Raw genomic sequence first — 27,679 nt, 5'->3', positions numbered from 1 at the left:
GTGAATGCAAGACAGTGCATTGATACATGTGGGACCACGAAAGGTCTAGAGATAGTGCTGAGAGACTAGCAGGATGACCACGGAAGGTCTACAGCTAGTTTAGGAGCTGTATATATAGAAGCCCACTAACGGGAGTTAGAGGGGAAGATGATTAAGAGAGAAAAGGGACCGAGTTCAGTTAAGGACTCGGGAGTACTGGGTACTCTTTCGTTGTGTTCGTAGCAGTAGTACTTGAGCCAATCCAAATTATCAATATGCCTCATTCCGAGGAAACCACAACAGTACACTATGTGTTGTATAGGGGTGAAACTCCACGGGAAATAGCGCGCGTCTGTAAGCACTTACTGACAGCCGGGCGTCTCGCTGTACGAGCCTCGCCGCCGACCCATAAGTAGTAAAAGCGAGCTGTCCTATCCCGCTACCTCTCCTCCCTATGCCTATTTCTCTCCCACCCATCTCCGGCACTCCCGCCCTCGTGTCGTGTCTTCTTTTTCATCATGTCTTTTTCTCTTTCTTTGTTTTCCTTTTGAATCTTTCGTCCTTTTTAATGTTTGATTCGTCCTGTTCTACTGTAGCGCTACTGTGGCATGTTGGATCCTGTTTAGCTGATGTCCCACTGACCATCAAACATCGTAAAACTACGAATATCTTCAGTACATGTACACCCAGTTACCGTAATTAGTGTCATCATGTGAATAGCGTCACTACCCTAATAGTGTCACTGACACTATTTGTTGTGCCTCTAGAAGGGACGAATTTATAATTAGTGTCATTAAACCGCCGGTTTACAGTGTATACAAACTTTGGGCTTTGGGTACGTGGCACGTACACAACAAAAATACGGTACGCGTATTATTGTTCCTGTATTTGTTGGCGCGCGCCGCACACTTCTTCAAAGTGCGCCATTTCCTTACCCGAAGATCCCATGCAAAGCACCATCAACCTCGCCGCTTTTCTATCCATCCTTCCTACAATCCCATCAACCAATGCCCGTGCGGGGATCTCCGATCCAGACCGCTTTCGAGCGCGGCGCTTCTCTTGCTGCTGCTGCGAGAGAAGCTGCAGCAGCCACAAGCAATGCAGGCCCTTCCGACAACGCCAACTCATCACGTCAAAATCCAAACGCATCCATCTCAGCCCCTGGAAACCCAGCTCCTTCTCAAGCTCCCATTGGAAGGACATCTTTACAGCATGTGCTAAGTATATCGCAACATATCCGTATCTGTAAATGGATGATTCAGACAGTTACTTCATCAACCGATGGCAACAAAAATATACCTATACGAGCAGTGCGCCACTTTCCCGATCTCTTTCGAGAAAAACACAACGCAAAAATCAAGAAAGTAAGTCGAATTTAGGGCAACAGATCAAAGTACATGGCGATGGGTGACTTGGATGCGCAGATGTCATCTCGACACAATCTGACTATAACACGTAACAAAACGTTTGGACTTAAACGAATCAGCTTGAAAGACATTTCTGGTCGAGGACGCAAGCTTGCAGCATGAAAACAAGCATTATATCGGGACTGGCGATCCGAATTTGACCGCCTAAGAAAACTTGACGTCAAGTTTAATTATAGGAACTTGGGTGCTCTGGGAAAACATATTTTGGAGAACTCTGAGACAGAAGAATACTCTGCCAACATGACGGTTGATGCCACTGGTAAATGTGTCATTGATGTTGTGACAGGCCGTTTCGTGCAAGCCTTTGCAGATGCCTTTCGCATACACAGTCGATCGCAGTGCGAGAAAAAGAAGCCATCGCCAGCCAAGGAACTGCAGCTTGAGAAGGAAATAGCACATCACCTCGGTCTCGTTGCACGACTATTTCGTGGTAAGCATATTGATGAGAATGATGTGGAGAATGCCGATGAGACTCATTTCATAATCGAAATGGACAAAGGTTATACTCTAGGGTTCACAGGCGACGAAGAAGTGAAATACGCAGATGTCGTCTCGGGTGGTGAAGGGATGACTATGCTTGTGCGTTTAAGTGGTGGTCGCGACTCGAAAATAGAACCTCCCTTCATAGTTTTTAAGAGCAAGGGACGCAATTACCCGATTAAGGGTACACCTGATGATGTTGCTGGTGTTGCGTATCGCACAGGGCCGAAGGGGGAGTTGATAAAACAGTGTTGCCTTAGTGGCTCCAGGAACGGAAGGTGATGTGACGGCTTCCACATCAGAGGCAGCGCACGATGTTCCTGGACAATTGCATTTGCCATAATCAGACGAAAGCACAATTAAAAGCTTTGAGAGAGATTAACACGAAATTGCCCTATTTCCCACCGAACACAACGCACCTGTTGCAACCATGCAACTCGTTTATTATCCAAAAAATCAAAGTTGAATGGCAGTCGCTCTGGGAGGAGTACAAGATGAATCAAATCATGAACAACCAATGAACGGATGCATCGGGGAGGATCAAGAACCCAGGAAAGCAATTTTTTCCTGGAGCTGGCAAAGAAGGCTACGGATCGTGTCAACAGGCAACGCGATGAGAACGGGATATCGTACGCTTGAAAGGCCATGATTATGTGTGGCCTGGCCCTCAACACAAACGGACAGTGGGAAGAGAAGCAGTTAACCCCTAAACTGCAAACATTATACGAAAACATCGTCGTTACTTCGACGGGGAGGCAGTCCACCCCGATCAGGAAGACGCTGTGACCCCCTCCAGTTTTGATTAATACATGTGTACCTTTAGAATTGTGACACTAAAAGCGTGCAAAACAATAGTGTCAGTGACAGTATTTACAGTTTCCCCTAAATTAGTGGCACTACGGTTATAGTGTCACTGACAGTATTTGTTGTGCCAGCAGATTAGAATACATCACTGAATTAGTGTCAGTGACACCAATTACGGTACCTGGGTGTACAGTACAGTATTTAGCTTCTACTAAACCAAATGACACCTGTCCACGTTTTTCATATTTACAGATCTGTAAGGGAGGAGGGTGTATCATTCATGCAAAACATGCCAAGTGGTCAAATGGACAAGAAGTAATTTTCTCGTGAAAGGTTTGAGCCTCAAATTTGATCCACACTGACCAATCAGGTACTGTAGTACGCAAAATTGCACCGTGAGCTTCAGTTGATGCAGCGACGATGCCAGACGGCCTTGCTTGTTCTCGTGGTGGTCCTCGTATTCGGGTAAAAGGACTTGAAACATCACGGTCGACTCGGCTTGAGGTTCCAATTCGGGCTTCGTTCGGGGCACTGAGTCATCTTTATCGAAACAGCTTGCAGGAACGCGAGCGGCGATGCCTGAGGACGAAACCCCCGAACAGGTCGCTTCTAGCACCTTCACAACATCAGGCGAATCACCGCGCCACCTGTCGACCAGCGACATCTTCGACAACAACAAACCAAATGATAACACTCCGCAATTCATGTGGCCCCCCCCGCCACCCGCCGACTTCCAGAAACCTCCACCATGGCTCGTCATGATCAACAAAGGCACGGAGTCATGCATGTTCAAAGCGGCCTTGTCCGGCACCGCGGGCGGCGTCATGGGGTTACTGTTTGGCCTATTCTTCGGGGGATATTCCCAGGCAGTGGACAAGGCCGTCGAGATGGAGGGTTCTGCCGCCCTCAAACTGCGCGTCGGCATGAAGGAAGCCGGGCGCGCAATGAGCAGCTATGCGAAGAGTTTTGCGATGTTTGGCCTCGTTTTTTCGGGCGCTGAATGTACCGTCGAAAAGGTCAGGGCGAGGCATGACATTTGGAATTCCATTATCGGCGGATGTGTTACGGGCGCTGTCATGTCGTCGCAACCTAGGCAGAGCATTCCGCATCGGGCAAGGGCTAGTCAGATGGCCGTGGGTTGTGGCGGAATGGCAGCCTTTTCGGCGGCGATTGATTACTACATGGAATATATGGAATAACACAGAGAGCGCCACTAGCTCCTTGATATTTGTTCTGCAACCACGTCTCAGATCTGCGTCGTGCAACGTGGTTGCAATTTTTGATACTTCCCTGGGGTCAAGAAAACTGTAGATGCTGGACAGGAAACGTCCGTACCGCTGCTCCGCACCGGCGGCGATTGTGCTCGCTCCTAGAGTGTGAATAAGGGTCGTGTGATGTCACTATACCATACCTCAACACTTGAACAATATTCGCAAAGGCCAGGCAAGCGCAGAGCAATCGCGGTGGTAGTTTTCCTCAAAGGAACTGCCCACGGTTATTTTCTCTCGATGACGGGCTGTGACGATCTGCGGGTCCTCGCGTCTGCTGCCAGAACCCTGCTCCGATTTATAGCTACTTATCCAGAGATGCAGAGGGAGGCCTAATGTGAATCGCCTAGAACTTGCCGATGATCTCTGCAGGAAAGACTACGAAGTGCGAGGCCTTTTTAAGTCCGTAGAGCACCACGATCATAAGTTGCACTTCCTTCTTGTAAACGTGGCTTTGCTTGAGATAAATATGATCCCATTTTTTTGATCTCAACCTTCCCATTTCAAACGTGGGCTTTCCCCAACCGGTTTGCGCACGTTGTTCGTGAGATTTTAGGCGTACGGCAAGCCAAGGAGATGGCATTCCTGAGCAACCCAGCTTCCCTACCGACAGACAAAAGCGTCAAAAAGTCAACATCATGTCAGGCAAGAAGGGTTTCTCTGTCCGCTGCAGGTCGGGGCACTCGCGATGCCAGAATTGCGCCTCCAAGTACCCTGGATTGTCTTTCTACCGCGAAGATTGCAGAACAAATGGTGTCTCGAAGAATGCTGACAGAGAGAGATGCCAAACTGTTCGTGATGCTTTCTGATTCACGGGCTAGCCTTTTTGAGAAGGTTCTACGCAACCGGTCTCGTCATATCACGTTAGCGTTGGATGGTGTCTTTGGAGCACATAACCTTGCTGCAATTGTTCGGTCCTGCGACGCGTGGGGATTGCAAGATTTGCACATCATTGCGCAGCCAGAGGAATACGTGCCGAATCCAAAGGGAGGACAGCCTGAACCTCCTCGATACGAATCCTTCCTCAAGATGATACAGAAGGACGTATCTGTTCGGAAAGTCTCCAAAAGCAGTGACAAATGGGTAACTATTAAGGAATATGACGGGGTTAAGTCTTGTGTTGGTGCACTACGGCAGGCTGGGTACAAGATTTTTGTGTCCTCTCTACGGACTGATGCAAAGTCTATTCATGAAGTAGATTTAGGATCGAAATGTGCCTTCGTTCTTGGAAACGAACGGCATGGCGTCACGGCAGAAATGGAATCAGAAGCAGATGAATTGTTCACTGTCCCGATGATGGGATTCGTGGAGAGCATGAATGTCTCTGTCGCTGCGGGAAACATCGCCTGCCTTACAACCACCAAATGCCGGAATGAAATCCACAATTCAGAGTACTTCATTTCATCAACAGAGCAACGAGAGCTCGCCCATACATGGCTCATGGAGCGGTTTACTTCGACAAAGACACCGAAACGAGTGGTCGCTCTGCAGGACGTAACAAGGCTTGGGTACAGGACTGAGAGAACGATTGTTAGTAAGGGAATGTTTGCACAGGTCGAAGACCAGTCATTGTCAAGAGGATCATATTGGCCTTTGGCATTGAGGCTAACTGTTAGTGAAGGGAATCAAGTTGTGAGAGAGTTGTCGCGAAGAAAAGTTGGGGCTCTTGGTGACACTTCGCACAGGAAGAGATGCGAAGGTATCAACTACTTTCTCAGTAGCACGCATGCCCTGAGCTGCGAGGCAGCTATTGCCCACTCAGGACCTGCCATATCAAGTAGAAAGAGTCTGTATGAGTTTTTCGCGCTTGCTTGCAATGAAGTACACCAACTATACGCCCCAAACTTTGATCAGTTCGGGGTGCCTATTCTCCCAGTGACATTTGAAGAATCCGGAAAGGTATTCCATGAGCTTGCGCGTTCTGCTCCAAAAACGGCTCGAAATGCATGCCTTCAATTTACTGCTGATGTTCTTGGTGTGCCTGGAAAGGATGTGGAGGCACTCGTCCAAAAGGCCGGTGCTATTGACGTCGCATTATGTATAGCAGATATGACGCGGTGCGGGGAGACAAGAGCGGCTGAACTCGAAGCTATCGCGCGGCGGAAGGATTTTTATGAGGACGCTGTGCGGGAAGTCGTGCTGGAGCGACATTTTGAGCGGGATATGAACACGTTTGACTTGAGCGTTAGTTCCCCTTGCCAGTTGGATCAGAAAGAGCGCGATTGCTTACAAATTCTCCTGCGCATATGCAATGCAGCGTTTCTATGCTCTGAGGTTTACCAAACAGTATGGGATCGGCATATAAGGCGTGGCAACGTCGCAAGAATTCATTCTCTAGATTTTAATCTATTAGAGTCCCTGAGCTGTGATGCGTTTCAAGAAATGCAAGTGCTTGGAGTTGCACACGAAGTCGCGCTTGCGCGGGTCCTGTTTGAATGGGAACGAGCATTGTTTCGGCTCAAGAGATGCTTTGCAGATGACGTGTAGAAGGGGATAGGCTCATCGCTGGCGTACAGATGTTGGCGGAGGAAAGTTTGCCTGGAGACAAAAGTTGCAGTACAGCTCTGTACCTCCGCTTTTTGCGTGAACAAAAGTATTGCGTTCACCGTAGATTGCCTCGAGGCCGCTCTGTGGATTCACTCCAGACCGGAGTAATGGCGTCCGTTACCGGATTCTTGGCGTTCAGCAGAACCTCGACGGTGACTTCTTGCTGGTCTATGTCCCTTGGTCTCTGTACATTTTGGCTATCGGGGGCAGGGTTTGATTGCGTTTGCCGAATGGGATTTGACGCTAGAGATTTGTTCTCCTTCATTTCATTCTCATCAAGAGGTACCGCTTCCTTGGAGCGGACTGATTGAAGCTGGCGGTGCGTGGGCTCATCATTCTGCTTATTTGTGCCACGGTCTCTTCTCCTTTGCCTCATAGAAAACGTCCTTACATCTCCATCGGGCTGGTCAAGCAGCTCATTCTCAATTTGGATAACCTCCGCGCTGAGCACGTTTAGGTAAAAGGGGTCTCTGCTCAAAATGTTTTGGAAGCTGTCGCGTGGTTGCAATATTGTGTTCTCACGGCTCGATGGGCTGCCACGTTCCGAGTCAATCTCTATATGAGGAAACTTCTCGGCGAGGGGCATACGTTGAAAGTTTTCTTCAAGCGGATGACTGCTCTCTCGATACCAGTCCTTACTCGAGGTGGACGCTTGCAACGGGGAGGTGTTTCTGCGGGACAAGCGTTCAGCGCTACAGCCTGGGAATGAACCCTGTTTATGACGATTCCTTGATCTCGGTTCACTTGGCTCGTCAGCGAGCATGAGTGGTTCGGTGTGGATGTTCTGCAACGGCCTGGCGATGCAGCCTTGTTGGGTGACCCTTTCCTCCAGGCCTGTAAGACCGTTTGAAGTACTTCGAAGTGGATATACTTCGGAAGAACCCGGCAAGTCTGGCACTTGTTCATCATCAAGGCGGTGTATCCGTGTCTCGATTTGACGTAGAGAAGGGCTCAGGAGAGGGATGCGATCAAAAGCAGAACTTTCAGAACAAGGGGGCCCAGTATCATGTCGGAACCGAAAAGCTCTTGTGAAACTACGGCGATGTGAGTCTGGGATACTGTCAACTCTCTCTTGTGGAGAATGTTCTCTTTCGTCTTCACGAGGGCGTCTAAGGTTTTGATTTGCGATTTGAGGTTTGAAACGCTTTCTGGAGCGCTCCTGTTGTAGGCGATGCGCATGAGGAGGATTCGGTTGAATTGAAGCGTTCAATGGCCGTTTGCGAGTATTCCCCGTGTGCTCGCTGTTTAGAAAATTGGATGGCAGAGTTGGGTTTCTAAAGCGTGGGGTGATCTCCTCTTGGTCCTCAAAAATTCGCAGGTCATTGGTATTAGCTTCAGTATGATGCAGTCGCTGGAGACGGATAAGGTCGGAAGCGTCCTCTTCGATGCGCGGAGATGGCGTAGGTGGCACGGCATGGACGTTTCTTTCGTCGCGAATGTGCTTTCGCCTCTTCGGATGAGGACTTGCAGCGGCGGAATGCAAAGTGTTAGGATCGGCAAGAAAGAGCAAGTCGGCGCTGATGCGGTATGGGCGTTTCGGAGGACGATTGGCCGGACGCAAGGGTTGGCGGTTGCGGCGCTCCGGTGCTCTGGTTGCTTGCAGGAAGTCGTTGAGCATCGGACGTGCGAGTGGATTGTGGAGCAGCTGAGGATTTGGGTTCCTCTGGTTTTGCTCCTTGCGGCGTCGCGCGAAGAACTGGCGCTGGCGAGCGATGGGGTCCCTCTTCTCGACGACGACGCGGCGCCTAGAGTGTGTGGAGGAGAAGAGTTAGTTTGGTGAACGACTACAGGTGGGCATGCGAGGTTTGGGAATAAACGAAACGAATGGGTCTCACCTTTTTCCTCCCATCCATCCTTTCATTTGTCGGTGTCACGAGTGGCCGCTTTTGGAAAGCCGCGACTGCCTGAAAGGATTAATTAATGGAGTGAGTCGATGCTTTCCTTTATACACATCTCGGGGAACATAAAGTGCATCCAAACCTTCCTCCAATCTCCTGCTAATCTCTCCGGAAGGTTGAATGAAACGAAACAACACGACCCTGCCAAGTCACCGATATCACACGTGGCAACGTGTACATTCCCGCACCGTCTCACCACGTCGCATCCTGTCTCATACACGATGCCACCTTTCCGGGTCTGTCATTCGAGACACACCTCATCGCCAGCCATGCAAATCCGTTGATCGCGTATGGGTCACCACCAACCTCCTTCTCCCAGCTGATAAAGGAGGCCCTGACCCGCCCCACCTCCTCGCCATGGTTGCGTTGCGCGTCCTGCAGTCCGCCGTGTGGCGCTCCTCTCGCGTCTTCAACCATCTACATCCCCGATCCCCTGCGCTGGCAGCTGCCTGCGCGGAGATCACCCAAGCGGCGCCACTTGCCCGCGCGGTGCCGCGCCAGCAGGGGTTCGCCGCGCTGGCCACGCGCTCAGTCACGCGCTCAGCCACGGGCGACAAGGGGGATCCGTCACACGTAGCTGCCGTTTCCGATGCCGCACTGCGGGAAAAAGGGCTCCGACTGCGTCTCGACGTCGAGGCTTCGGCCCTCATCGACGCCCATCGCGAGGCCCTGCGCGCTGTGCTGGCAGCAATACAGCACATACCGGAGGCGTCGGAGCGTGATGTGCGCCTGGTGAAGACGGAGATCGCCCGCCTGGGGGATGGCTTCTTCATGCTCGTCGTGGCGGGCGAGTACAATGCGGGAAAGTCCAGCTTGATCAACGCCCTGCTGGGGAGGGACGTGTTGCCAGAGGGGCCCACCCCGACAACGGCAAAGGTCACCAAGCTCAAGTATGCCGATCAGTCATCTTCGCCGTACATGGATGAGCATGGCGTGCTGGTGCGGGGCGAGCCCGTCCGAGTCCTCGCCAGTCGGCTGCAGATCGTCGATACGCCCGGCACTAACGCTATCGATCGCAGCCATGAGGCCTTGACTAAGGAGTTTTTGCCGCTGTGCGATATCGTTTTGTTCGTCACATCCGCCGATAGGCCGTTCAGTGAGAGCGAGAGGCTCTTTTTGGAGAGCATTCGAACGTGGGGGTAAGAACGCTCGGTTCGTCATTTTCAATGTGTGCCGTGTGCGATTGCTGTTCTTGAGGTTGTGGGCTTCTAACGTTCATGCTTTTCTCCTTCGTGTTTTCTTCTGCCATTGCGCATTTTCTTAGGAAGAAAGTGGTATTGGTCCTCAACAAAATAGACTTGTTGGAAGGGAACCAAGCTAAACAAGAGGTCGTCGATTTCGTGTCTTCCTCAGCAAAAGCACTGCTTGGCAACGGATCCAGGCTCTTCGCTCTTTCGGCGAAACATGCCAAGCAAGCAAAGGAAGCTACGTCCGACGAAGAGGACAAACGCTGGGGGTCCTCCGGCCTTGCCCAGCTTGAAGAGTACATAAACGAAGAATTGGATTCTATCGAACGACTTCGTCTCAAGCTCAGAGCCTCAGCGTCCGTTGGAAAAACCGTCGCAGGCAAGTACATCGCCGTTCTCTCCGGAAACAAAACCATCATTGACGCAGACATGGACACGGTCCACAGAATCGAAACACTGCTCCGACGGCACGAAGAAACTTTACGAAAAGGATATCCAGGTCATTTTGCCCGTGTAGATAATGTCCTGTTGGAGGTCCTCGACAAAGCCGATCTTTTCTTTGATACACACGTCCGCGTGAGCAACGCTTGGAGCCTGTATAACAAATCTGCGATGGAGCAAGCTTTCGAGGAAGAAGTAGTTAGCGGAATGAGAAAGTCTGTGCAGCGACAAGTGCAAAGCTTGGGTGAGTGGCTGGCTGACATGTCATCTCAAAACCTTACTGAGACAACGGCGATCTTCTCACGACGAATAGGGGAGCGAGCTCGGGAGATCGCTGCTATGAACAAGGAAAAGGGGATTGATGCTCAAGACTCATCCTTGCAATTCTCAAAGTATCCATCCGGTAGAGATATCGAAGGGACACGCGGTCAAGAGCGTTTAGTAACTCGGTTGACTGAAGTTTCGGAGGACCTCTCCAACGAATACATTTCTAGAAGAGAAGGCAAGAAAATCGCTGAGAGAATCTCGAAGTCTATACGGCTCAGTGCAGGCCTTGGCCTCGCTTCATTTGGCTCCATGTCCATGTTCTTGATGAACTCGTCGTCTTTCGCACCGGCAATGCTTTTTGGAGACCCCACAATTCCAGTTGTCGCGAGTGTTCTCGGAGTCCTAGGGCTGGCGACTGTTCCACGGCAGAGAATGTCACTCAGATCAGAGCTTAGAGCTCGTGTAATGAGTACCCGCACCCGTTTGCGGAATGAGCTCCGTGGCCGACTCGAAGAGCAAATGGGAGCGCATGTGTCGGGGATTCGAGATGCACTGCAGCCCTTTACAGACTTTGCAGACAGTCAAAATCGTGGCATCAGTACGCGAATGGCCGTCGTTCAGGACTCACTGAGTCTTGTGGAAGGCCTGGACGACAAAATCGCTAGAGCAGACATGTTCAAATCGTCGAAAAGTAACGAGCGATAAACCTGTTTGTCAGAGCGAACAACTACCGATGTCCAGACGCCGTGGTCATTCACACGTCGTTTGATACCCTTCGGAGGCAATGACAGGGACGCAAATCAACCAACGCAACTACCTCTGGAGAGGAAAATGAAGTCTGCGCCTGCAGTCAAGTGGACCCGACCTCGTTGCCGCACACTGCGCTCGCCCGCTACACTAGTTCTGTGCCTTTGCAACCATCATGAATACTGAAGCATAGGATGGAGAACCAATATTGCTGTGTTACTCTAGATCGACGGCATATGATCATGCTCTGATGGGAAGAAACGTCTTTTGCCTTGCGCACGCTTGGTTTTGGCGCCTGTTTCTACGTTACCTACAGAGTTGTGAGGCGACTGCAACGCAATCGTATCCAAATGCATGGGCAGGACCACAGGATTGAGTTAGAAACGCTTATCAGAGATCAGGGTTAAACACGCGTTTGCCTTGAGCTGAAAGCGAGGGCGACATAGCCTCAGTTGCATGAGTCCTTCAAACTGCATTTAGCATGCACCTGAGCAATTCCTCAAAGTAGGGGTACGATGCGGCCAGTTCGGGAATAAGAAGAAGATACCCACAAGAGGTAGAGCCGATTTCACGACTGTCTGTGGTACAGAATTAGTGAGCAGACGTCGATGAGAGACCAACTCTCTTGTGCCGTCATCTAGTTGCGCTATTACAACACGAAATGCAATTGAGACCTGCAGCTGAAGAGGAAATTTCGACCAGTGTCTATCTTTAGATCAAAGAACTGTCCCAGGCCAACGAATGCCAGATGCGCAGCGAACTGGACTGGGTTTCAAGGGCAGTTGGAAGAGGCGTTATTTACGACACCTATCGCGAAGGGCTCCCGCAGAGGGCTTTAGAGCTGTCCGCCCGCACCTGCTCGGCTCGAATCGCCTGTAACTTAGCCAAAGAGTCATGATCATTCGCGTCTCTTGCTAACCGAATCAAGAAACATGTCACTTTTGACTTTTTGAGATTAGATAGTAATTGCGATGCAGCAGCTTGATCAGCTGCTGCCCGCGTTTTAGCAGACGCGATACTCACGCGACGCCCAAAAAGCTCTATCCCTTGCGTAAATGTTTGCTTGACGTAGTCTCCCCTGATCTCAATATACTTGAAACGCGTACCTAATGCCATTCCAGGGAGGCCTTGCTTCACTAAGTACTCTTGGAGCTCTTGTTTCTTGCACATATAAGTTTTACGGCCGAGTGATTCGACTTCCCAAATAGGTAAAATTTGGGACTGAAAGAATCTTAGAGCCGCATCATATCCCCCATCGAGAAAGAGGGCACCGAGCAAAGCCTGTAGAAATAGTTCATACGCATATCCGTAGTTCCATGAGGAAGGAAATCTGGTTAGATTCCTCGAAATAAGTGAGCACATGGTTCCTCCAAAACATATAAAACCCCACAAAACCTTTTCGAGTAGCTTACTTCAAACATATCACCGTATCGCGAGCCTTTCTGGCCGCGTAACTCTTTCGCTTGCAAGAGGAACTGATCCAGTCCCAGTTGTCTGATTTTCGAAAAGCAAGAGAGATGAGCCAAATATCATATCCAAGTTAAACAAAACGGAATTAGTTCATGACAGATCTTTTAAGGACAGAATAATCTCGAAGACGCATGTTGTGGTACACGTACTCGCAGAATTTGTGCGCTTGGTCACGAGATAGAAGAAAGTGCGAAAGAGTACTCAACTGGCCCTCCGTTTTGGTAGCGTGGTGATTGTACAAACCCTCCATGACAAGAAGGCCATATACCCTATCTCCCAGAAGTTCTAACCGCTCGTTGTTGGCTTCGATTTCTCGGAAATGACCTTTGTCAGTTTCGTACATTAAATCGCACCGTTTAAAGTTGTTGTTGATTAGAGAGCGGTGAGACAATGCTTGTGCTAGCAGCGAACGATCCTTAAATTTGTGCTTCAGGATCGATTCGACGCGAGTAATTGAAATGTCCTGAAGCACAGTTTTTGGAGAGGTGTGCATTTTCATTCTCTGAGCAGCTTGGGGTGCTTTTTGGTGGGCATGAGCGCAGAATGCGTGGCAATTAAACTGTGAATAGCCATGCCTTGATCCATGTGGTCTTCGTGCGAGTCTTGTCCGGACATATCCGACCCGCAAAAATGCCCTATTCAAACCTGCCGCTTGCGTGAATGCCGGTATTCCCATCGTGAACACGAGCGTTGTGTTTCAGAATCTGATACATCTGCAACCATTCATGACGCCGATCGTTTTTGAGCTGGCCTTAACTGCTCTGAGTTCGTCTGTCGGGTCTAATCCCCCATTTGTTTTCGAGCATACGGGAGACCAAAAAACAACGAAAATATTTTTTGAAAAGTTTCCATCATCACTGGTGCTGCACTCAAGGACAGCTCTCACATGCTTATGTCAGGTATCCATGGGCACTCTATGCCTTTAAGGAAAGGTTACTTCCCCTTGGTCTCAACTGCGCTCTTGTTTGCTCTGCTTAGCAACCCCAACTATCTGACCGCGATCATCGCTTAACAACGTTGCCTGATCACCTTGTACCGTAGCCAACCGCGATGTCATTCATGCGATCCGTTCTCCGACTGTCCGCAAAGGCTCAAGCAATGCAGCGATGTTCTCGGTCCGTATCAACTAGCACTCGTCAGTTTCAGCGGACTCACCAACTGCTTCGTTCAGAGCACCCATCCACTACCTCAAGACCAATGCATTTAAGTCCGGCTTGCTCTCACCAACTAGCGATCAAAAGGGAGTTCAGCACAGCCCCCGGGTCTGATGGATCGGCTGCGGTTTCTGGTTTTTCCTACCCCGGACCACGCAAACTCAGTGAGGTTGTCAAGATACAGCTTTTAACAAAGCATGGAGCTCCTCGCGTACGTGAGATTTGGAACGAGTACCACAAAGACCACAAGTCTGCAGTTGGGGACACGCTATCTTTTGAAGAATATGGATTGCTTTTGCAAAGAACAGAACGTTGCAGACATTTTGTGTTTCCCGTGCCAAGGTAAGCATTTTCTATCCCCTCGATCACGCGATTTTCCCTTTTTTGAAGGCATGCGCGCAGTAATGTCTTACCGGATGTATGATTGCGTGTCCACAGAGGGAATGGTTACTTCACGCTGCTGGTGCAGTTCCAAGGAAAGCAATGCTTTATGACGTATCTAGAAGATTACAAACAGAACGCAGCGGGTGCGCAACCCTACCTCACAATCACGATGTTTGATGAAATGTTAGAGACAAAGGGCGTAGCGCTACTGCGTGGAGAAGTCACGAACCAGCTAACGGTACAGGAGGCAAAAGTGTAAGCGAGATCTTTCCTTGGCCGTGATTTAGCCTGCTACCGAAAGCAAGCTGTTGATGGTGAGCTAACCTTTTCACACATCTTCTTGACTTTCTTATTCTGTGTGATGGGCGATCAGTTTGATGGAGCTCCTGAAGCACTTTTACTTAGGGCCTCGGCGCAATTTTGATGCTGTTGTCGCATTCAATGAGGACGGTGACAAGTTTGACTTCAAGACTGTTCTACGAGCGGCTGGCGTTTCTTCGTAGCGTAAACGTTGTTGCTCATGAGTCGAGCTCGCCAGATGGCCACATCGCATCTTCTTTGTTCCGCCGAGGGAGACATTGCACTGTTTTTCCGAACATATGCGATTGACTCAGCTGACCACGACCTCACAGAATGTGCCTATGTAGCTATTTTATATGCAATTTATTCAGACCTGTCCTACTCCCGTCCTCTATGTTCTATTTCACGGACATCCTTGCTGGTCTACGCTAGTCGACGTGGTCGACGTGGTGAGGCAGTGCTACTCTCCGCTAGTACAGCGCACCACGGACGCAGTTCACGCCACTGCAGATGCGAGAACAGCTTTTGCATCTATAAAAGAATAGCCAAACCGAAGCAGCCTTGGTATGTCAGAGTTACAAGGCCTCCTTCACTTCACCTTGTCGTAATGGTCCGGCATGATGTCAGATGATACAAACCCGTTGTGTGCGGAGCTTGAGATACTCCGAGCTAGTTACGGCCCTGAACTTGAGATTTCTGCGGCAGGGGCAGATGTCACGCAAATTCGCTTCCAAGCAACTCCTAATGTTGGGCTAAGGAGCGAAGAATGGTGTTTTGCCGCAACTGAGCTCTTCATCACCTTTCCGGCATCCTACCCGACAAGCCCGGCTCAATTCAGTCTATCAAAGTCCCGTGGTCTAGAAAGTGCACAAATCAGAGAGCTTGAAGAACTGCTTCAGTCTGATGCCAAAGAGCGTTCCATTTATGGCGAGGTCCATGTTTTCAGCGCCTTGCAGAGAGTAGAAGAATTTCTTGCAGATCGCAACTCGCCCAATCCATGTCCAGTGTGCATCGAGGAAGTTGAAATTGATGGAAGCGGTGAAGAAGCGCCGCTGCAGCTTAGGCCATGTCTTCATGTAATGCATATGGCATGTTATCGGGGCTATCGCAGCCATATCGAAGAGAGAAGACGTGAGAAGGAAGCCAGCCTCGTGCACCGTGAAGGTCCGTCAAAAGCAGCCCGACTAGCAAAGATTCATTGGGCATTATGCCCAGTATGTCGCATCGACTTTGACTTCGAAAATGCCGATGAACTCCTCATCACACATGACAAAGAACGTTAACTAAATACTGTACCGTAACATATTAGACAGAGTGCGCGAATAAAAAACGCGCTTTACGTCTCCAAAATTGTCGTCACTTTCGTGTGCTTGAGAAGATCTGGATCGCTGGCTATGGCCGCAAGGATGAAAGTAGTGCCAGGGGTACACCTCTCGCCAACCGCAACCTTAACAACAACAGTCAAAATACCGTTGTTCGTTTCGCACCGAGCAGAATTGAGTTTTGCTTTAAGCAGCTGTCGAATATTGGGAATCGATGACATGCATATCTCTGCAGCGGACGTGTGCACGTCAGTCTCGATGAACGATTGCTGTCTGATTCGTTCCTGTCTTGTAAGGTCCCTATGCGGTGCCAGTATCACATTCGTCCCAGCTCCTTCTGTGCTGTCTCGAAGAGAAACGGCTTCGGCTGGCCTCATCCCGTTGATTTTCTCGAAGGGAGAAGCAAGGCGATTTACCGAGGCCAATACGTCAAGCAGTGAGATGGTCGTAACATACGAGAGGGTTCGGCATGCTTCACGTGTCTCAATATTTTGCACGGCAGCACTAAGTTCGCGATATAGAGTCACGTCACGGTCGTGAATACTTTCGAGTGTACGAGTCTCATCGACGGCAACAGTAATCAACTTGGTGCGACCGGCATGAATATATTGCATGAGGAGTGGAGGAAGGAAATGATCACGAGATCTTCCTTTTCTGTCATTCACGACATGGTATACATGCGAAAATTTCGTAGATGCCTCACACTCCTCGTTTCTGTAACCACCTCTCTTATTCTCAACTCCGTTCCAGAGATGCCGAAGCTCGCACAACCCAATTTCACCGTCCGCAGCTTTCAAGATATATCTTGAGTTTTTCAAGCTTTTGATTAAGCCATCGTAAGACTCTTTGCTGTTGGTAATGACGAGCACTCGAAATTTCGATCGTCTATGAATAGAGCGGAGCGATGCTGCTTGATTTTCCATTTCCCCTTCCATGCTCAAGAAGCTATTTTCCAAAGCCGTTGCCACTGGGTGTGTTTCAGAAGAATTCTTGTCGCTCGATTGGCCCGGCGCAGGAACATCTGCAAGAATACTTTGTAAAGCCGCTAACGTTTTGGATGACGCTGCCTGAGAATAGTGGTTTAAGTACGCTACCGCCGCGTTGTATCCATCGTAAAGAGCATAAGAACGAGCTTGTCGGAGACTGTACAAAATTTCCAGGGTATATCCGCTAGTCTCAGTTCTTTGGTGTGATACTTCCTCTCGGAGATGTTTTTCTAAAACAGTGATATCGACGTCCTGTAAACAACTGATACAGCCGCCTGTATTGCACTGCTCCGCTGCAGCAATTTTCTGATATGCTGGAAAGAAAGATGATGCCTCTGTTTCCAATAAGGCAATGAATTCAAGGACATCCCGCGGAGGAACAAGAAACAGAAAACTTCGCCGTGAGAGCAAGAGAAGATGTTCTATGTCATCTTTTTCCAGGATGAAATATGTGTCTTTCAGGTCGAGCAAATTGGCGAAACGAGGCACTTTCTGCGAGTACGATATCACTGTGTCATGAAAATAAGAAGGCAAGACGAGAACCGACGGTATGCTCTTCCATATGGATGCTGCACTCAAAACTTTCGTTCCAGATCTGCTCAGGCTTTGTGGACCTTCAAATAGGGTGGATGACACCTCTGGGGCAAACACAACCAAAAGAGCAAATCCCGGTGAAACTGTAAACTCGAAACTGTCAAGGATGACGACACGTGCTGTTTTTTTGGTTAGAGATGCAAGTGGAGGGTGTGTCGCAAAGTCTGCTCTTCTTGCAACATCTATAGATACTTTCCCGTCGAAGGTAAAATCGAGGTATGAATTCACTGTTTCTCCCATGCCTGCGTTTGGCTCGCATACTACTGCGACTCGATGATCGCACATTGGTTCGGAGAGGAACGAGTTAATAATAACTGCTAGAGCGGAGAGAAATGATAGCTGCGGTGGAAGATATACGACACCTCTGACGTTACAGCGAAGGAAATGAGCCGCGAGTTGCAAACTCGATGATGCGCAAACTAGATTTTCGGGAGCTTCCAAAAACAATTTACCACTCTCCTGCCTTGTGCCCACATCATGCCGTCTTTCAGCTCCTTCCTGAAGCTCCCCGAGAGGGGATAACCGTCCCCCCTCCCTAGCAACCGAATTATGGGATTTCCGGTTGATGAAGTTGGGACTCAACCCTTTTGCGTTTCGTTCATGCTCCTTAGTATGTTGTGCACCGAGCTCAAGAAGAGTGCTAAGAGGACCATCGTCAGCTCTGATTGCTTCACTGTCTTCAGCAGAATAAACAATAGCACGTAAGAAGCTTTCAAACGATTGAGACCCTTCCTCTTCTTGTTCTTCTGTTTCCCTCGAAGGAGTTTCTGCCCTTCCCATCTGTTGTGTCTTTGAATACATCGCTTGAATTGTCTCTCTGCCTGCCACATTGTGCCTTCGCTTCGGCGGGTCAAAGGTGTTTATACATTCTCGAATCCTTGACCTTCGCCACTTATTCGACAAATGGTTTTCTTCAGCGACACTTTTTTTCACGGCTCGAGCAAACTTGAGCCATCGTTTCGACGGAAATCTTTTCTTCTTCGTCAATTCGTGAAAAACTCCGAACACGGCGCTGGTCCTCTCTGTGTTTTGTTCGGATGCTTCCAACGAATATAATGGCAGATCCCTTTTGGCCAACGCTGGACATGGATGAATGATTCGCTGCGTGTGAAGTGGAGGAATGTCGTATACTAAGTGCTTTCGGTAGTATCGAGATTTCCTAAGGATTTCCCTGGAACCTTCGCACCAATACCCCATCTCGTATGTACGAAGGCGTCTCACGTATCTTAATAGGTCGCCCAATTCTGTGTTCCAAGCAGGGATCTTCAGCATCAGAGGCAATGGCAGAATATTTTGGATGCTCATGTATTGATCCTTCTGTCGAAGAAGAACACCCAAACAAACGATCGGGGTTTGAAGTCGTTCGCAATGCGAAATTCTTTGCTTCACAAAGAATTGCTCTTCGAATTGAGTTTTCTGCACTTGTATGGAAGGCTTTTCAAGTCCAAGTGTGCCAATGCCCGCAATCTTTCTGCACATTTCAGTGATCGTAACTCTGTGCATCGTGAAGAACGAGTTCGTATCTGAGTCGGAGTAGTCCACATTCTTACACAATAGTTGGGTACACAGCGTTGTTGTTCGCTGTCGGTATTTTGCTCTGATAACAGATTCTAAGATTGGAGATTCAGGCTCGACACTTTCTCGAGGTACACTAGCGATTGAACAGGGCGATTTGACAGCGGCATCCTGGAAGTAGCTGGAACAAATCGAACAGGTGATTTCAAAACATCCATTGTGTCTGACGAACTCATCAACTGCACTATTGGTGCAACTTGATTTTGCGTAAAGAAGCTCTTTGTCGAATAAAACATTCCTGTGGGCAGAGGATACGGGTGTTGGCCTGACCTGTTAGGAAGAAAATTTGCGCCGACTTTCGCAGTAATTTTTGATGGAAGCAGTGCTCACTTACGACATGATATCAGCAACGATCATCTTCTTTCTTGGTCTCGTTTTCCGTATCGCGACAAAAGAACCGAGCAAAATCCCAGCGTAGTCGTCTTCGTAGAACATATTGGACGGTAAGACCGGCGGTGTGTTGGAGGAGAGATGTTCTTGAGGGAGGAGATGGATGTGGTCGAAATCCCCATCGAGAATAGCCGATATAGCTTTATTCCAATCTGCACGTCTCTGAGAAGTTGTTTGCCGAATCCCGTTTCTCGAGTGAACAACCCCTTCGCACTGTTTCGTAAGATATACTTCCCATCTAGTGATATCAATGAGCGACTTCCCACATGCCTTCTCCTTCTTTCCCCTACCACCCACACAACAATGAGAAAAAAATTTCACTTTCAGATACGAAGCCGGGAACACGTTTCTGGGAGGAAGAAAAAGAAGTCATTAAGGGTTCAGTTAGAGTCATTATTATGCGCTTTGGTGAACGGAGAGCGCTGAGACAGTAAGTGAGAATACACTAACCTCTTGACATTTCGCACAAATTCCCATGGAGCCTTCTCGCAGGCTGAACTCGTTGCGTCTTTTCCTTGTAGCGCATCGTTCTCGTTTCGGTGTCGTGAAGTTGAAAACCAATCATGGAAAATCAAGTGAAGCCGCACAGGACCCCACAGATGCTTCATTGAAGACTTTGGCTTCAAAAGGAAAAGTGGGCACTCAACTAGTTGTAACTGAACATGTGCGCTGGAGACCTCGCCTCAGAAGGTAATCAAATATTATGTTTCAGAGGTTTCAGAGGTTGAGGAAGACAAAACGTTTTGCCTGGTGGCGTCGCAAATTCTGATCACCGTCGCGAAACGAAAACGTTTTTTTTTCTTCTTTTCTTTCGCTCTTCGCCGGGTATACGCTTCTGTGCCACTGTCTCTCTAAAGGGATGCTCGTGTCCCGTACATCTGGAACAACAGTCTATACCTGACTGGCTCTCGGCCATTTACGTCCTGTGCTCGGGGTGATCGTACTACTCAGGATAAGATGACGAACATGATGAGCACCCCCCTAGAACGCATTCTCACCAAGTTCCAGCCATACTGTCAGCATTCAAATATAGTGCAAAAGCTACTGCCGAGCATAGAAGCGCTCGTCGCCGATGCCTTGAGTCCCAGAGAAAACGCCATGGCTGCAATCAAGAAGCTCATTTCTCAAAACAACAAATTTCCAAGTCTTTTTCTTCCTAAACCGATTGTGCGGTTTTCGCTCGAGGTGCAACGGGTAAGCAAGTTTCATCGACGCATTATTGAAGCAGGGATTGTGAAAACAGTCTTGGCATGGAACGGGAGCATCGGAAGGGAATTGCTGAAGTATTGCAATCCCAAGCCGACTCGAAAACGTGACATGAACAACCTTGCTGTACTCCCGCCACGGACATCCCTGATGTTTTTGACCAGTCGAGAGCACGAGAGTGAAGAAGTGGTTTGTCCGAGGACTTCGTTCCTACTGTCCAAAGACGGACATGGATATGAGCGGCCACCACTTGAAGAACGACTCGCACTGGTCGACCATGACATTGCTAATTTCAGGTTTTTCACTGTTCCACAGCGAGGAAGCCTGAGAAAGCTGGCACTTTCTGATAGCAAGCACATCACCAATTTACCAGCTGTTGTGTGGCTGAGAGAGTCGAGGTGGCACCCACGGTAAGAAGTATGAGTTGTCAGAATCGCAGGGTCGTAAGGGCAACGCATTCGCGAAAAGCAAGAAGTGTGGGCGATATTGAAGCGGTAGTGAAGTAATGTGTACCAGGCGGAGTTTATCTTATAAGAAAAATACATCCTAACACCCCTTCGCAGCAACACACCTAGACGCACAAGTTGACAGAAATGGTGAACAACGAGTCGCAAAACTTCTAGGCGTCTCCGTGTGGCCTAACGGGGCTTCTTCCCTTGAGTTCAGTAACGAGCCAATTTATACCTTTCATCAAGCTCTCGCGGTTGTTAGCAGAACAGGGGAAGATCCGGAAAGTGTCAACGTGAATGTAATTGACCTTGAGTACTTTTTCCACTTGCTGGGTAGAGACAGCAGTAGGAGTGTCCTGCTTGTTAGCAAAGATGAGGAGCGGGCGGTCATGTTGGATAGAGTTGCGCTTGGAGTGTCCTTTGTATAAACTTGCAAGCTCTGTAGAAGCGAGTTTTAAACGCTCGACATCTGAGGAATCGACGACAAAGATAACAGCATCGGCATCGCGAGAATACTGGCGCCACAGCGTGCGGACTTGGTCTAAACCACCAATATCCCAACATTCGAGTTCAAGTCCATCGACAGTGACGCTCTCCTGATTGAGACCGAGAGTGGGAATAGTTTCAAGGCGCTTTCCAAGTACCAGCTGGTAGAGAATAGTGGTGGCGCCTGCACCGTCGAGGCCGAGGACGAGAACACCTCGGGAACCGGCGTGGCGGAAGTGGGATGCGGACATACATGCTCCCATGATGACTAGTTTTTTTGGTGAAGAGTTGAACAAGTGCTTAGGTGGCAGTTGGGGCGAGCAGAAAGAGGGCACGGATGCAGAGAAGTGGAAGGAGAAGGAAGAATTTGTGTGGTTACGTGTGTGTTTGTGAGTAGAGGAATCTACAGGTAGTTATGCAGATAGGGGTGAAACGTTCTTTGCGGGGGAGGCAGGTTTGGTTGAATTGGACAGGACCGACGAAAAGTCGAGGGGGAACGTATTGTCTTGGAAGTCACAGAAGGAGAAATGGGTGGGAGCGAAGAAACGGAGGGCTCGGTGAGAAGGGTGCGGGGGTGCGAGGCTGCGGGTGATGATGCGAGTAACGGGGTGAGGAAGTACGGAGAGTGTGAGAGGAATTGGTGTGCATATGTGGCGGAGCGGAAACCAAGAATAGCAGGGAAGTTGCGGGCCAGGCGAGAAAGACGAATGTGCGCAAGGAGCGGGGCGGGTGGTGGGGAAGTGGCTGTACTTTGGCTGCGGAAAGCAGTGGAGTTGAGTCGGAGGAAGGAGGGGGGAGGGGAAGGAGGGAGATGGGGAAGGAGGGAAGGGGTGGTTGGTCTTTAAACACAAGAAGAGGTCTTCTGGTTACACTAGTGTGCATATGCATGCGGGGACCGGGTGGGAAGGGGAGGGGGCGGAACCGGATACATGGGGAGCAAGCACGCGGACACGGGGCGCGTGCTGTGGGCCACTCACCGGGGAAGTTCGTGTGGCAGGGGCGACGTATCTGGGTCCAAACGACGCATACCCAAATCGCCTTTTGGTATGTCTCCGCCTTGCCGCGAGGCGTGGTGCTCGACCCGGTTTCTCCGCCCTCCGTTTTCCGGGCCGCACTTTTATTTTTACCCGTCGCCCGCGACGCCTTCCATCCTCGCGCCAACTACTCCCCCTCCACCCTACTTCCGATTCCTACTTCCGTTTACTCTTCCTCGTATACACCTCGCTTTACCCCTCTCCCCGCCTGTGCCCCCCAGCGCGTTATCCCTTTCTCAGCCGTACATTCCCCTTTTTTGTCCCCCATGCTCCACTTTCTGCTTCGCGCTTCATCTCCATCTCACATCTAAATCTCTAAACCACCCCACGTGCCGCACTCGCCCAGCCCAAACACCAATCTCGATCTCAACGGGCGTCCGTTTTCAGCCGTTCGCCACTTCTCGCTCACTCTATCCGCCTCTGCAACAAGATTGCATGCAGCCCCTTGCCTAAAAATCTCCACTGCCTGAGGCCCGTTCGACACCGCCCTGCCGCAGAGTGAAATCTCCAATTCCAACAAACCTCTCCGCTTTGCCGCGCCACACAGTCGCCGCAATTCCATTCCCCAACAAAATCACATACTTCCCATTCCTCCCTGTCCCGTCCGAAAATATCTTTTTCTCACGTGTCATACAGTACTGCGCCATTGCTGCGCCGTGTCAGCTCGCAGGCAGATACAAGACACTTGTACTGTAGCGTACAAGTACTGTACAGTGTACTCCGGCAGTGTACAGTGTACACAGCGTACACTGCCAGACTGTCTCGTATGACAAGTCTCCCAGCATAGCCCACATAAACTGTGGAAAAACTATGTGTGTCCGCCACCATACATACAGTATCAGGGTGTCTTCGAATAGATAGATGACTGGAATCATGAATTGATAGATGGGTAACATAGGGCATGTTGTAATAATCAGCTCGCACGTATTTGCCCCTCTATGTTTCACCATCTCGCTCTCAACACCTGTCTCCCATCATCTTTCTCCTAGTCCTTCTCCCTCGGCATCTTATCTGGACATAAGAAAAAGGGTTACACCTCCCCCTCCTCTTTACGTTCACAACAATGCTCACACGAGCACAAACACGCAAACCCACCATCTAGTGAACCCTCCATCCTCTCATTGTCCCAAAGATCACCCCCTTTTCATCCGCTTTCCTTCTTGATCACCCCTGACCACTTCATCATCCACATATGCGATGCCACCCTGGACCCGTCACCTGACCCGCATCAATCCATCCGCACGTGTTTCCTTTCTACAGCTTTTGCTACTATTTCTTGGAGTACTTTGACGCCTTTGTAATTTAAAAGTCAAACATGCTTTACCCAATGAGTCCACTACCTAGAGAGCAGACCGCTTTCTCTTTCCTTCTTTCTGTGCGATATGGTACGCGTCACTTAACCCCGCAAAAATCGATCCGTACGTGTCTCCTTCTTCGGTCTTGGACTTGTACGAATATTAACCACGTCTCCAATGCTGTAGAGTCCATGACGCCTTTGTAATTAAAAAGTCAAACATGCTTTCCCCAATGAGTCCGCTAGAGAGAAGATAGAGAAACCAGACTGGTTTCTCTATCTTCCTTCTGTACGATGCCACGCTGGACACGTCACCTGAGCCGCGCGAATCGACCCGCATGTGTTTCCTTTCTACAGCCTTTGCATGTTCGTACGAACGCCTTCCATGTCTCCAATTCTGCAGAGTCCATGACTTTGTAATTTGATAGTCAAACATGCTTTCCCTAATGACTTCATTAAAGAGCACACAGGTTTCTCTTTCTTACATTCTATGTGATTTTGGACCCCGCCACTCAACCCGCATTAATCGACCGGCACGTGTTTCCTTTCCACAGCCTTTGCAACTTCGTACGAACGCCTTCCATGTCAAGTACTGAAGAGTCCTTGACGACTTCGTAATTTGATAGCCAAACATGCTTTCCCCAATGACTTCATTAGAAAGCACACACGCTTCTCTTTCTTACCTTCTATGTGATGTTGGACCCGTCACCCAACCCGCACCAATCGACCGGCACGTGTTTCCTTTCTACAGCCCTGCCCTAGAAGTTCGTATGAATGACAAATATGTCTCCAATACTGAAGAATGCATGACGACTTTGTAATTTGATAGTCAAACATGCTCTCCCCAATGAGTCTACAAGAGGGCAGACCGGTTTCTTTTTCTTCCTTTCTGTAAGATGCTAGATCCGTCACCGAACCCGCACCAATCGACCGTCACGTATGGGCTTTTTTCAATTTTAGAGGTTCCCATGATTGACAAACATCTCCACTAGAGGACATTGACACCTTTGAAATTTGACAGTCAAACATGCCTACCCTAATCAGTCTACTAGAGAGCAGACCGGTTTCTCTTTGTTCCTTTCTCAAATACACCTTCCCCAATGAGTCTACTAGAGAGCAGACTGCTTTCTCTATCTTCCTTCTATGCGATGCCACGCTGGACACGTCACCTGAGCTGCACGAACCGACCCGCATGTGTTTCCTTTCTACAGTACAGCCTTTGAAGGTTCGTTGAATGACACCCATGTCTCCAATACTGTATTCATGACGCCTTTGTAAATTGAAAGTCAAACATGCTTTCGATAATGGGTTCTAATAGAGAGCAGACCGGTTTCTCTTTCTTCTAGCTACTGTAGCTAGTGTCTAGAGCTAGATGACAAGCGATTTGCCTCATATGAGGCGCCTTTTTTTGCAAAAATATTTACATTAAATCGAAACTCTATAAAGTCAGCTTGGACACCATTTCTTTGACGTATATGCCCTCGGCAAGAACATATTGCAAAACATTGGGATAGAATTTGTAAATACACAGAAAGACTAAGAATCTAGTGAAGTTACAATATTCGGTTCATGTTTTAAACAGGCATTTTGCTTTCAAAGATATCAACACAGAACGTTTTGAGGTTATTCAAAAAAGCTTCTTTTTTATGCATTCTAAAAATGGCTGGAAAAGACGGGCAAATCTCACCAAACTCCACCCTTCAGCAACGCAGAAGTCAACTGCGGTGGCGAGAGTATCTTTCTCCTTCATGTTGGGCACAAGTCGAGAAAAAATAAGTTGAAAATTGACCTCATATGGGGTCACTTGTCGTCTAGACACTACAGTAGTCTCTCTTTAAAAGAATGACCCGCAAAAGAATATTCTTTTTAGTAGAATACATACTGTTTCCCGTCCTGGGAATGGCCAAAACAACCCTATTTCATGACATCTATCCATATGCGACATAAGAACATAGTATGTCGAATGTCGCTCTATCCCATGGACCACCGCAATGGACCCAGACTCTACTCCACGGAGACCTCAGCCAAGAGGTCTTACGAGTCTCAGTCCGGCGACACACATATCGCACGCCCTCGAACACACGCCGGCCGCCATCGCTCACACGCCAGCAGCTCTTGCTCACACGCCGACCACCCCCACAAGCACGCCAGCAGCTCTAGCTCACACGCCGACCACCCCCACAAACACGCCAGCGGCTCCTGCTCACACGCCGGCCGCCCTTTCACACACGCTAGGGTTTCATGGTGTTCGTTTGCACATGACGCTCTGGGCGAAGACGGGCAGCCCGTTTGTATTTTGGTGCCGTTCGTGACCTTCTTTTTCGGCGAGGAGCCTTTAAAATTGTGAGAGTCGCCAGAGCCGCGACAAATGCGGCTGTAGACGCTGCGAGAGCAGCAACAGCGTGGCGAGGACGATGCATGCCAAATGTGGCGGAGTGGAAACGTCGGGTAGCGAAGTGGAGACATCCCAGGGGGGTCCCTCCGCTTCGCCTGGAGTGGCGAATATTCGCCACTTTTCACGACCTCTGATTGGGTGAGAAGTGGCGAAGTGGCGGAATTTTATTTCCTGGATGCACCCAGTACACATTTTGGCGGTAATTCTTAGCCAAACCGAAACACATTTTTCCCGGAAGATACCATACCCTAATAAACCCTTGTTCTTTTGCCTCAAAAATGAGCCTGGTTTCACTATCAAACGCCTAAATTATTTAAGAGCATGCTGTCCAGCGTCAGAAGGTTCTAATTTGAAATGTCCTCAATTGAGGACTTTTCTGTTCTCAATTCAGGAAAAAAAAAAGTCAAATAGACACTAGGCCTATTTCCAAGATTTATCGCTCACAGAGCCAAGATACTGTACATTTTACACCACTTCTATACCAAATGGCTCCTCTGCCAGAGGCCAGGCAACCACTTCTGCACGCCACAACTGTGATTTCTTCCCAAAACCTTTGGTAGGGAATGGTCCCGCTCTCTCGCCCGCTTCGTGCTCCATACAACTCGTGCAACTCATATATAACCTCCCACTCATTTGCAATAACAAGTAAAACAATCACACATACATACATACAACCATGAGGCATCCGACCCCGCACCGTCCACGCACCGCTTCAAATATCTAACCCCATAAGGACGTCATCCCCCACGTCCTTCCCCATACCGTCGACATCGGCAAACACTTCCTCATCAATCATCACATCCTCGGCCTCCTCATTGGCCTCTTCGGCGCCATCGTCCTCCATCGCCATCTCCTCCTTCTGCGGTGCGACTGGTTTCTGCGCGAGCACACGAGCGACCAGGTCGTGCTCGGCATACTGCCTTACCAGCTTGCGCTTGCGCTCCAGCTCCTCGTGTAACCGCGCGATCTCCCTCACCTGCTCCGCACGCGTTAGGCACCCGCCTGGCAGCCGGTCCAGCATGCCCTCGCACCGCTCGAAGCGCTCGCGCAGCTGCGTGAGCGCGCGCGTGGTCGCGGTGGTGTCCGCGCCGTCGTGAATCAGCCGCAGCGTCTCGCCGACCAGCGACAGGATCTGGAACGATGACACTAGCTCCGATCCCGTCGGCACGGGCTTGCGCGCCTCGTCGGGCATCATGGTCGCGGCGCTGCCGAAGGGGGGGAACGCAAGGGAGGGGGGGGGGCCGCGACGACGGCGGGGAGCCGGAGGAGTGGAGTGGAGTTGCGCGCGAGGCGGAGATATCTCTGCGCGTATCTGGAGAGAGGCCGACGGGAGCGACGGGGAAGAGGGGAGCTGAAGGTGAGTTGGGGTGAGGTGTTGGATTGAGAGGGAGGGGTTAAGACGGGGCAGGTGTTGCTCGGGCGGCGGGAGCCAATAGAATAAGTCGACATTTTTTTAATTTCGTCAGCGAATGGTCGATGTCGCGTTTCAATTTGTCGCTTGCGCCTGCATCTCACTTCAAACGCCTCTACACGTGCACTAATAAACCAAACAATTTTGACTCCACCACTTTACCCACTTCCCGCCACCGCCCTCC

At 49.6% G+C, this 27,679-nt stretch overlaps 12 protein-coding genes; 6 read left to right on the top strand and 6 right to left on the bottom strand.

The window, feature by feature from the left end:
- Positions 1-2,964: 2,964 nt before the first annotated feature.
- CHC_T00004915001 (hypothetical protein) lies at positions 2,965-3,615 on the bottom strand. The gene has a single exon (XM_005716405.1). It carries the CDS (start codon positions 3,613-3,615, stop codon positions 2,965-2,967), a length of 651 nt encoding a protein of 216 aa, XP_005716462.1.
- A 19-nt stretch (positions 3,616-3,634) lies between these two features.
- Positions 3,635-4,445, top strand: CHC_T00004914001 (hypothetical protein). XM_005716404.1 is given in 2 exon segments: positions 3,635-3,889; positions 3,890-4,445. The coding sequence occupies 1 exon segment, from the start codon at positions 3,635-3,637 to the stop codon at positions 3,887-3,889; it is 255 nt and encodes an 84-aa protein (XP_005716461.1). The 3' UTR covers positions 3,890-4,445.
- A 311-nt stretch (positions 4,446-4,756) lies between these two features.
- Positions 4,757-6,445, top strand: CHC_T00004913001 (hypothetical protein). Its single transcript, XM_005716403.1, has one exon. The coding sequence runs from the start codon at positions 4,757-4,759 to the stop codon at positions 6,443-6,445; it is 1,689 nt and encodes a 562-aa protein (XP_005716460.1).
- Positions 6,446-8,660: 2,215 nt separating this feature from the next.
- On the bottom strand, positions 8,661-9,176 carry CHC_T00004912001 (hypothetical protein). Its single transcript, XM_005716402.1, has one exon. The coding sequence runs from the start codon at positions 9,174-9,176 to the stop codon at positions 8,661-8,663; it is 516 nt and encodes a 171-aa protein (XP_005716459.1).
- A 145-nt stretch (positions 9,177-9,321) lies between these two features.
- Positions 9,322-13,266, top strand: CHC_T00004911001 (hypothetical protein). XM_005716401.1 is given in 5 exon segments: positions 9,322-9,542; positions 9,668-10,989; positions 11,246-11,421; positions 11,422-12,553; positions 12,671-13,266. The coding sequence occupies 3 exon segments, from the start codon at positions 9,322-9,324 to the stop codon at positions 11,419-11,421; spliced, it is 1,719 nt and encodes a 572-aa protein (XP_005716458.1). The 3' UTR covers positions 11,422-12,553; positions 12,671-13,266.
- Positions 13,267-13,430: 164 nt separating this feature from the next.
- Positions 13,431-14,870, top strand: CHC_T00004910001 (hypothetical protein). XM_005716400.1 is given in 5 exon segments: positions 13,431-13,565; positions 13,566-14,011; positions 14,108-14,308; positions 14,427-14,556; positions 14,557-14,870. 3 exon segments carry the CDS (start codon positions 13,566-13,568, stop codon positions 14,554-14,556), a joined length of 777 nt encoding a protein of 258 aa, XP_005716457.1. The 5' UTR covers positions 13,431-13,565; the 3' UTR covers positions 14,557-14,870.
- Positions 14,871-14,970: 100 nt separating this feature from the next.
- On the top strand, positions 14,971-15,636 carry CHC_T00004909001 (hypothetical protein). Its single transcript, XM_005716399.1, has one exon. It carries the CDS (start codon positions 14,971-14,973, stop codon positions 15,634-15,636), a length of 666 nt encoding a protein of 221 aa, XP_005716456.1.
- Positions 15,637-15,689: 53 nt separating this feature from the next.
- CHC_T00004908001 (hypothetical protein) lies at positions 15,690-18,734 on the bottom strand. Its single transcript, XM_005716398.1, has one exon. It carries the CDS (start codon positions 18,732-18,734, stop codon positions 15,690-15,692), a length of 3,045 nt encoding a protein of 1,014 aa, XP_005716455.1.
- A 570-nt stretch (positions 18,735-19,304) lies between these two features.
- On the bottom strand, positions 19,305-20,884 carry CHC_T00004907001 (hypothetical protein). XM_005716397.1 is given in 2 exon segments: positions 19,305-20,425; positions 20,426-20,884. 1 exon segment carries the CDS (start codon positions 20,882-20,884, stop codon positions 20,426-20,428), a length of 459 nt encoding a protein of 152 aa, XP_005716454.1. The 3' UTR covers positions 19,305-20,425.
- A 38-nt stretch (positions 20,885-20,922) lies between these two features.
- On the bottom strand, positions 20,923-21,652 carry CHC_T00010120001 (ArfX2). XM_005716396.1 is given in 3 exon segments: positions 20,923-21,045; positions 21,046-21,624; positions 21,625-21,652. 1 exon segment carries the CDS (start codon positions 21,622-21,624, stop codon positions 21,046-21,048), a length of 579 nt encoding a protein of 192 aa, XP_005716453.1. The 5' UTR covers positions 21,625-21,652; the 3' UTR covers positions 20,923-21,045.
- A 4,818-nt stretch (positions 21,653-26,470) lies between these two features.
- On the bottom strand, positions 26,471-27,105 carry CHC_T00004905001 (hypothetical protein). XM_005716395.1 is given in 2 exon segments: positions 26,471-26,796; positions 26,797-27,105. 1 exon segment carries the CDS (start codon positions 27,103-27,105, stop codon positions 26,797-26,799), a length of 309 nt encoding a protein of 102 aa, XP_005716452.1. The 3' UTR covers positions 26,471-26,796.
- Positions 27,106-27,224: 119 nt separating this feature from the next.
- CHC_T00004904001 (hypothetical protein) lies at positions 27,225-27,455 on the top strand. Its single transcript, XM_005716394.1, has one exon. The coding sequence runs from the start codon at positions 27,225-27,227 to the stop codon at positions 27,453-27,455; it is 231 nt and encodes a 76-aa protein (XP_005716451.1).
- The last annotated feature ends 224 nt before the right edge of the window (positions 27,456-27,679 follow it).

The sequence above is a fragment of the Chondrus crispus genome, genomic scaffold (assembly GCF_000350225.1).
Source record: "Chondrus crispus Stackhouse genomic scaffold, scaffold_259, whole genome shotgun sequence".
Classification (NCBI taxonomy): domain Eukaryota; phylum Rhodophyta; class Florideophyceae; order Gigartinales; family Gigartinaceae; genus Chondrus; species Chondrus crispus.
The sequence above is the reverse complement of the archived record's forward strand: the minus strand, read 5'-3'. Positions and strand labels throughout refer to the sequence as shown.

Coding starts and splice junctions, on each gene's coding strand:
- CHC_T00004915001 (XM_005716405.1), bottom strand. CDS start 3,615: ATGCCGACGCGCAGTTTGAGGGCGGCAGAACCCTCCATCTCGACGGCC.
- CHC_T00004914001 (XM_005716404.1), top strand. CDS start 3,635: ATGAGCAGCTATGCGAAGAGTTTTGCGATGTTTGGCCTCGTTTTTTCG.
- CHC_T00004913001 (XM_005716403.1), top strand. CDS start 4,757: ATGCTTTCTGATTCACGGGCTAGCCTTTTTGAGAAGGTTCTACGCAAC.
- CHC_T00004912001 (XM_005716402.1), bottom strand. CDS start 9,176: ATGAAGAAGCCATCCCCCAGGCGGGCGATCTCCGTCTTCACCAGGCGC.
- CHC_T00004911001 (XM_005716401.1), top strand. CDS start 9,322: ATGGATGAGCATGGCGTGCTGGTGCGGGGCGAGCCCGTCCGAGTCCTC. Junction 9,543..9,667: donor GAGAGCATTCGAACGTGGGG/GTAAGAACGCTC, acceptor GCATTTTCTTAG/GAAGAAAGTGGTATTGGTCC. Junction 10,990..11,245: donor CATGTTCAAATCGTCGAAAA/GTAACGAGCGAT, acceptor CATAGGATGGAG/AACCAATATTGCTGTGTTAC.
- CHC_T00004910001 (XM_005716400.1), top strand. CDS start 13,566: ATGTCATTCATGCGATCCGTTCTCCGACTGTCCGCAAAGGCTCAAGCA. Junction 14,012..14,107: donor TTTGTGTTTCCCGTGCCAAG/GTAAGCATTTTC, acceptor GCGTGTCCACAG/AGGGAATGGTTACTTCACGC. Junction 14,309..14,426: donor ACGGTACAGGAGGCAAAAGT/GTAAGCGAGATC, acceptor ATGGGCGATCAG/TTTGATGGAGCTCCTGAAGC.
- CHC_T00004909001 (XM_005716399.1), top strand. CDS start 14,971: ATGATGTCAGATGATACAAACCCGTTGTGTGCGGAGCTTGAGATACTC.
- CHC_T00004908001 (XM_005716398.1), bottom strand. CDS start 18,734: ATGTGCAGAAAGATTGCGGGCATTGGCACACTTGGACTTGAAAAGCCT.
- CHC_T00004907001 (XM_005716397.1), bottom strand. CDS start 20,884: ATGCGTTGCCCTTACGACCCTGCGATTCTGACAACTCATACTTCTTAC.
- CHC_T00010120001 (XM_005716396.1), bottom strand. CDS start 21,624: ATGGGAGCATGTATGTCCGCATCCCACTTCCGCCACGCCGGTTCCCGA.
- CHC_T00004905001 (XM_005716395.1), bottom strand. CDS start 27,105: ATGCTGGACCGGCTGCCAGGCGGGTGCCTAACGCGTGCGGAGCAGGTG.
- CHC_T00004904001 (XM_005716394.1), top strand. CDS start 27,225: ATGACACTAGCTCCGATCCCGTCGGCACGGGCTTGCGCGCCTCGTCGG.